The sequence below is a fragment of the Gopherus flavomarginatus genome, chromosome 9, assembly GCF_025201925.1.
Source record: "Gopherus flavomarginatus isolate rGopFla2 chromosome 9, rGopFla2.mat.asm, whole genome shotgun sequence".
Classification (NCBI taxonomy): Eukaryota; Metazoa; Chordata; order Testudines; family Testudinidae; genus Gopherus; species Gopherus flavomarginatus.
The window spans coordinates 77,632,964-77,638,963 of NC_066625.1; the positions used below are offsets into that span (position 1 = coordinate 77,632,964).

The window sequence follows — 6,000 nt, forward strand, 5'->3', positions numbered from 1 at the left end:
AGGGATCGTTTTCCAGGATAGGCTGTAGATCACTGATAATGCACTGGAGAGGTTTTAGCTGGGGGATGTATGTGATGGCCAGGGGTGTTCTGTTATTTTCCTTGTTGGGCCTGTCCTGTAGTAGGTGATTTCTGGGTACCCATCTCGCTCTGTCAATCTGTTTCCTCACTACCCCAGGTGGGTATTGTAGTTTTAAGAATGCTTGATAAAGATCTTGTAGGTGTTCGTCTCTGTCTGAGGGATTGAAGCAAATCTGGTTGTATCTTAGGGCTTGGCTGTAGACAATGGATCATGTGATGTGTCCTGGATGGAAGCTGGAGGCACGTAAATAAGTATAGCGGTCGGTAGGTTTCCGATATAGGGTGATGTTTATGTGACCATCTCTTATTTGCACTGTAGTGTCCAGGAAGTGGATCTCTTGTGTGGACTGGTCCAGGCTGAGGTTCATGGTGGGATGGAAATTGTTGAAATCCAGGTGGAATTCTTCAAGGGCCTCCTTGCTTTGCCTCTCCTGGAACTGACACCTCCTCATCTATTATTGGGAGTGGACTACATCCACCCTGACTGAATTGGCCCTGTCAGCACTGGTTCTCCACTTGTGAGGTAACTCCTTCTCTTCATGTGTCATTATATAACGCCTGCATCTGTAACTTTCACTCTGTGCATCTGAAGAAGTGAGGTTATTTACCCACAAAAGCTTATGTCCAAATAAATGTGTTAGTCTTGAAGGTGCCAGCGGACTCCTTGTTTCTTGCACAGTTCTCTACTGACAATAAAACACGACACAGCCCCTATGGTGAAGGAACAGAAACCTCTCTTCCCAGGCAAACATTCCCAGGGATAATAAAGGACAAAGCAACACAGAAGCTTGTGGGCAGACCTCCCAGTGGCCCGTGACACCAGACAAATAACACACCCAACCCTAGTTCGGGGAGACAAGTGGGGAGAGAGGAGGAGGGCACCGCAGTTGGGGTTTTTCATACTTTTGCAAGGGGTTTTTTTTAGCCATCCCGCACTGGCTCTAGGCACCTTCGCCACACTCAAAACGCCTGCCCCCAGCAACGCCAGCCCCGCCCCACACTGACCCCCTCTTGGCAGCTCCCCCAGCCAGCAGCCACCTCTCGCCCCAGGCACTTCCCGCCCCCCGTGACCCCGGGTCGTTCTCACCCCCGAGCCCGCTTCCGCAATCCACTCTCGTCGCACGCCCACTCGGGCCCCGACTCCGAAACTCCCGCCGAAAACACCGTATCCGTTACCCCTGGCAACAGATCCCGCCTCCCATGCTTACTTCCGTTACCCATGCCAACAGAGCCCGCCCTCAAAACCATGCAGCCCCGCCCATCGGAGGGAGGGCCGGATGGGCCAGGGCTCGTGGGTAATAGAACGCTCACTGCTTACTGCGCCACGGGTTCGAATCTCCCCGTGTCTGCAGCGCGCTCAGCGACCACAGCCCCGGGCCCCCGGCACACGGAATGCAGCCTGGGCTGGCGGCGGCTGTGTCTCCTTTGCCCCGGGCCCCCCCTCGGACTCAAAGGCCAGCTACAGCGGTCAGCCACCCCCTGGATTCCGTGTGCCGGGGACCCGGGGCTGTGGTTGCTGAGCACTGAGCGGCTGCTGCCGGCCAGGACTTTTCACTGGAGCGCAGGCACCGCCCCGAGCCCACCCTGGTCCAAAAAGTGCGGGGTGGAGGAACGTCGGGGGGGGGGTTCAGCGATGCCAGCCCCACGCAGCGAGGGAGGCAGGGCTCAGGCGAGCGATGGCAGCTCCGCAATGTGGGGGGGTGCTCGGGCCAGCCCCTTGCTCGGGGGGGGCGGCTATCTCCCTGCAGTGTCCCATTTTCCCTATGGGAAATATGGCCACCCAGGTCAGCTTTAAAGAGTGGGTCACCCGGGCACCCACCCCTGCGGCACCATGGTCCGGGGGGCCATGTGGCTGTACAGAGGTACCTGCTGCCAGTGTAGAGGCAGAAGCTGCTCCTGGCTGGCAGGCCAGTGCCACGTGTGTGTGGGGGGGGGGGGAGCGGGGGACACACGCCCAGATTTCTCCCTGCTTCCTCTTGATGAAGGAACATGGTGGGAGGGAGGTGAGCAGTTCGGTATGGATACTGCTCCCCACTCCTCCACCGTTCCTCTGCACCGTCTGTGAGGTGGGTATCAGGAGCTGCTGCTCCCCTGTCCTCCCCTTATGCAGCCCCGGTGGGGATAGTGACCTGGATGCAGGGAATCCTGACTTTGCTCCTCCCTGCCCCCCCCAAAGTCCCCTGGGGTGCACAGAGGATCAGTGTTCAAAGGGGGGGCAGTAAAGCCAGCTGCACCATGCACCCAGATTGGTTTCCCCACTTGGGTACAGGAGGGGGTTGCAGGAGTTAGGGAAATGGGGTACTGTGCAGAGGCCAGGGGCATGGGGAGCCCATGGGGACCAGGGCAACGAGAGGACGCCATGCCCATGGGGGCCAGGGGCACTAAAATACAAGTTTGCCCTGGGCACCCTGGCTTCATGCTCACCCTAAGCAAACCCCTCGCAGCAGAGAGGCCAAGGACTGAGGGGGCCATAGAGGCTGAGCTAAGGAATGGCTGGGCAGTGGAAAGGGGTGCCATCCCTGTTCAGTGGGGCAACAGAGGACTTTTTCTTTAGGGCCCTAAATCCGGCACCTTTCGCCAGCATAGAATTCAACTAAAAAAAAATCTCCCAGATGAACTTGCAGTAACAAAACAGGAAGCTATTTCAGTGCTTCCCTACACGTACCCCAAACCCTCCTCGCTTCTTGAGAGGGTGACAGGGGTCACACACGTCCACCTCCCTGGATACATTATCACACCCCATGTCTTAAGAAGAATTGAACAATCCTGCTCTCAGAGTGGCCCCAGCCAATAACAGCTCCTGGGGTTCCACTCACTGCTGGGTTTCCCCTTTGAGGCTTTCCTAGCAGGGCCTGAAATGCTCTCCCAGACTCATCCTCTGAAAGTCAGGCTCCCCAAAGCTTGTTTTTCATGCATTTTTCCCCATCTCCACCACATGTACATGCATTTCAACATCTGCTCTCAATTGGGCTTTCTTAGAACAGACACTGACAAACTCCCTCTTTTACCCTGAGGGGGCAATGGAGCACACAAATTTCAGGAACTTAGAACCACTCTGAATCCAGTTAGATTTGAAATGTGTTAGGATTCTCATCCTGATATTTTTTTAGAACCATTAACTCATTTCACAGTATTCAGTGCTTACTAGATTGAAGAAGTGATTAAATTACTGGCTGGAATTATATGTAATATTGTTGTAGCCATGTTGGTCCCAGGATATTAGAGAAACAATGGGTGAGGTAATATCTTTTATTGAACTAACTTTTGTTAGTGAGAGAGAAGCTTCTCCTTGAATGGTCTCTTAGAATAGGTGCTAACTCAGGGACTGGCAACCTTTGGCACGTGGCTCATCAGGGTAAGCCCCTGGTGGGCCGGGCCAGTTTGTTTACCAGCAGCGTCTGCAGGTTCAGCTGATCGCAGCTCCCACTGGCCGCGGTTCGCTGCTCCAGGCCAGTGGGGATTGCGGGAAGAGGTGGCCTGGCCTGCGCCGCTTCCTGCAGCCCCCATTGGCCTGGAGCAGCGAACCGCAGCCAGGGGGAGCTGGGATCCGCAGAACCTGCGGACCCTGCTGGTAAACAAACTGGCCTGGCCCACCAGAGGTTTACCCTGATGAGCCATGTGCCAAAGGTTGCTAATCCCTGTGCTAACTACTTTTGCTAAACTGTTTGATCTTGTATTTAGTTGTGACATTCTAAGTACTTTTCCCTGACCTCAAGAAGAGCTCCATGTAGGTCAAAAGCTTGTCTCTCACCAACAGAAGCTGGTCCAATAAAATATTTTACCTCACCCACCTTGCCTTTCTCTAATATCCTGGAACGAACACAGCTATAACACGACTACATTGATAGAATTGGACTTACTGTAAGTTGCAGTATGCAGTAATACCAAAGTAGTAACAACCACCATAAAGTGTAGGGGGCTAATACTGTCAAATACTGTATTGTTTTTGATGAGGCTATTTCTGGAAGTGCTGTCAGCATGCACAAGGAAACATGTCTCCTACCGCATCCTTGTGGAGCTTTTGCAAGCACGTTACAAATCACTAGATAGGCAGAAATGCCTTTTACAGACATCTGTATGGAGCCCATGAGATAAGAAGAGGGAAGAAGAGGATATGGTCTGGAGGGGGGAAGAAATAACTAGGAAATGCATCCGACACAAAACGAGTCGTGAATGTTTCCAGCTGCTCCTCCAAATGGCAGCAAGGATAAGAGGTGAAAGAATCAGGAAACTGGCCAAAATGGGGTCTGAGTGATTGAAAGAGTACAAGTCTATGCTACCAAAGAAAAATTCAGGAGACGGACCGTCCCAGGCAAGATGTTTCTCAATGGAAGCTGCATACTTTACAGTTCAACAGGGTCTCTGTTTTGTCTTCTATATATGCCTATTCAATCACACACACACACACACACCACACACATGCCCACAGGAGGCTTGTGTGTCAGATAATTTCTAACCCTTTGTATTTTCCCAAGCCCTTTTACCCCTGGGGAGCATCAACACTGTCCCTTTCCCAGAAAAATTGTTAAATACAAACTTAGAATATCATTCTCCTCTAACCTTTTTGCTAGGCATGGTTCTAATACCAGCGGAGACTTGGTGTGTGCAACTCACCTCCATCCTTGCATGTCATTGTGGGATCTGCAGGTGATGGCATTATGGATAGGTTCTGAAAACAGCGGAGGACCTTTAGTGGGCTGCTGGCCCTGCTGAACCCTCCTTGTCTAGTGAGGTGGCAGCCTGCAAGATGCAGTGGGGTTTCTACTCAGGACAGGGAAGCTATGTATATTTTTCTTTTTGGTGACTTCTGCTTTTGTACCGTAAGATTCAGCAGGAGTTTTTTCTGCTTTGTCAGGTCACCTCCTGGACGGAACACTGACACTTCTATTATGACAACCAAGAGACTAGCCTCATTCCTTCCAGGGAAGAAAAGGTTGCCTCAGTGTCCTGTGGAGATGATGCAGCACATGTTGTTCCTTGGCAGGGCATTAGCTATTATTGTGGCCCCACATATTTGGCACCTTTTATAAATGGTTCCATTTCTAGCAAATGGGCTCCTGTCATGGGTGCACAGGCTCAGTGCTTTGGAACAGCTCCCAATCAAGCCCAGGCAGGACCCTCAGTATGACACCTCTGGGTGCACACTCACTAGGATAAGCCTCCTTGGCTTCAGCACCTCCGGCACCTTCAGAGCCTCCAGCTACCCTGTTCCATGCTGGGAGCCTCCTGCAATGAGTTTACCTGAATAGGACATCTGGGGAAGCCTTACATCTCCCAAAGGAGCCATGTCCCCCAACTTCTGCAATAAGCACTGACTCTCAGCCAGTGTTGTAAAACAGAAGGGTTTATTAGTTGTCTGGAATACAGCGTAGAAAAGTTATTTGTTAGATATAATTTTCTGTTTTCTGTGCTAAGTCCACCTGGCTCTCCCTTCCCCCCCCCCCCCCCGAAACCCAATCCAGTAGATGGTCCTGTTTCCAACAGCTCACCTTCAGTCACATCCTATTGCCCCTCCTCCATCCTATTGTGGAAAACTGACCACACGGTTGATTTTAGATCAGACAGCCTGAGGCTCCTTTATTTTATACAAGCATATATGCAGGAAGAGACAGCATGGCCCCATGCAAGAGGTAAGCTGCTTTGCTTTCTACAAATCTTACCAAGCTTATAAAGGTTAAAACCGCAAAACGTAGCACACTTGTTACACGTTAATTGCCTTATTTGGGATATAATATTAAAAACAAGCAAGCTGACCCATTACCTTTCCATCTATGGTTTTTCCTGTTATTTGTCATCCCTAGCCAAGTCTGTGGTTTGACTGTTCTAACACCTTTTTTTGTAGTCCCGAAAGCAAGCTCAGCTATTATAACTTAACAGATCTTCTGGTTCCCCTTTATCCAATTCCAGTTCCTCTTTTTTG

General features: G+C 51.4%; 1 protein-coding gene across 3 annotated transcripts in view; it reads right to left on the bottom strand.

The window, feature by feature from the left end:
* The window catches only part of FANCI (FA complementation group I), a 40,931-nt gene extending 36,159 nt beyond the window's left edge, over nucleotides 1–4,772 (bottom strand). The window contains exon 1 of one of the 3 annotated variants that reach the window (XM_050968833.1): nucleotides 4,695–4,772. In XM_050968833.1, the coding sequence (XP_050824790.1) occupies nucleotides 4,695–4,737 (43 nt within the window). In that variant the 5' untranslated portion in view covers nucleotides 4,738–4,772. Of the gene's footprint in view, nucleotides 1–1,391; nucleotides 1,431–4,694 lie in introns of those variants that run through there. The other 2 variants (XM_050968835.1, XM_050968834.1) reach the window with 2 other exon arrangements.
* Nucleotides 4,773–6,000: the final 1,228 nt, after the last annotated feature.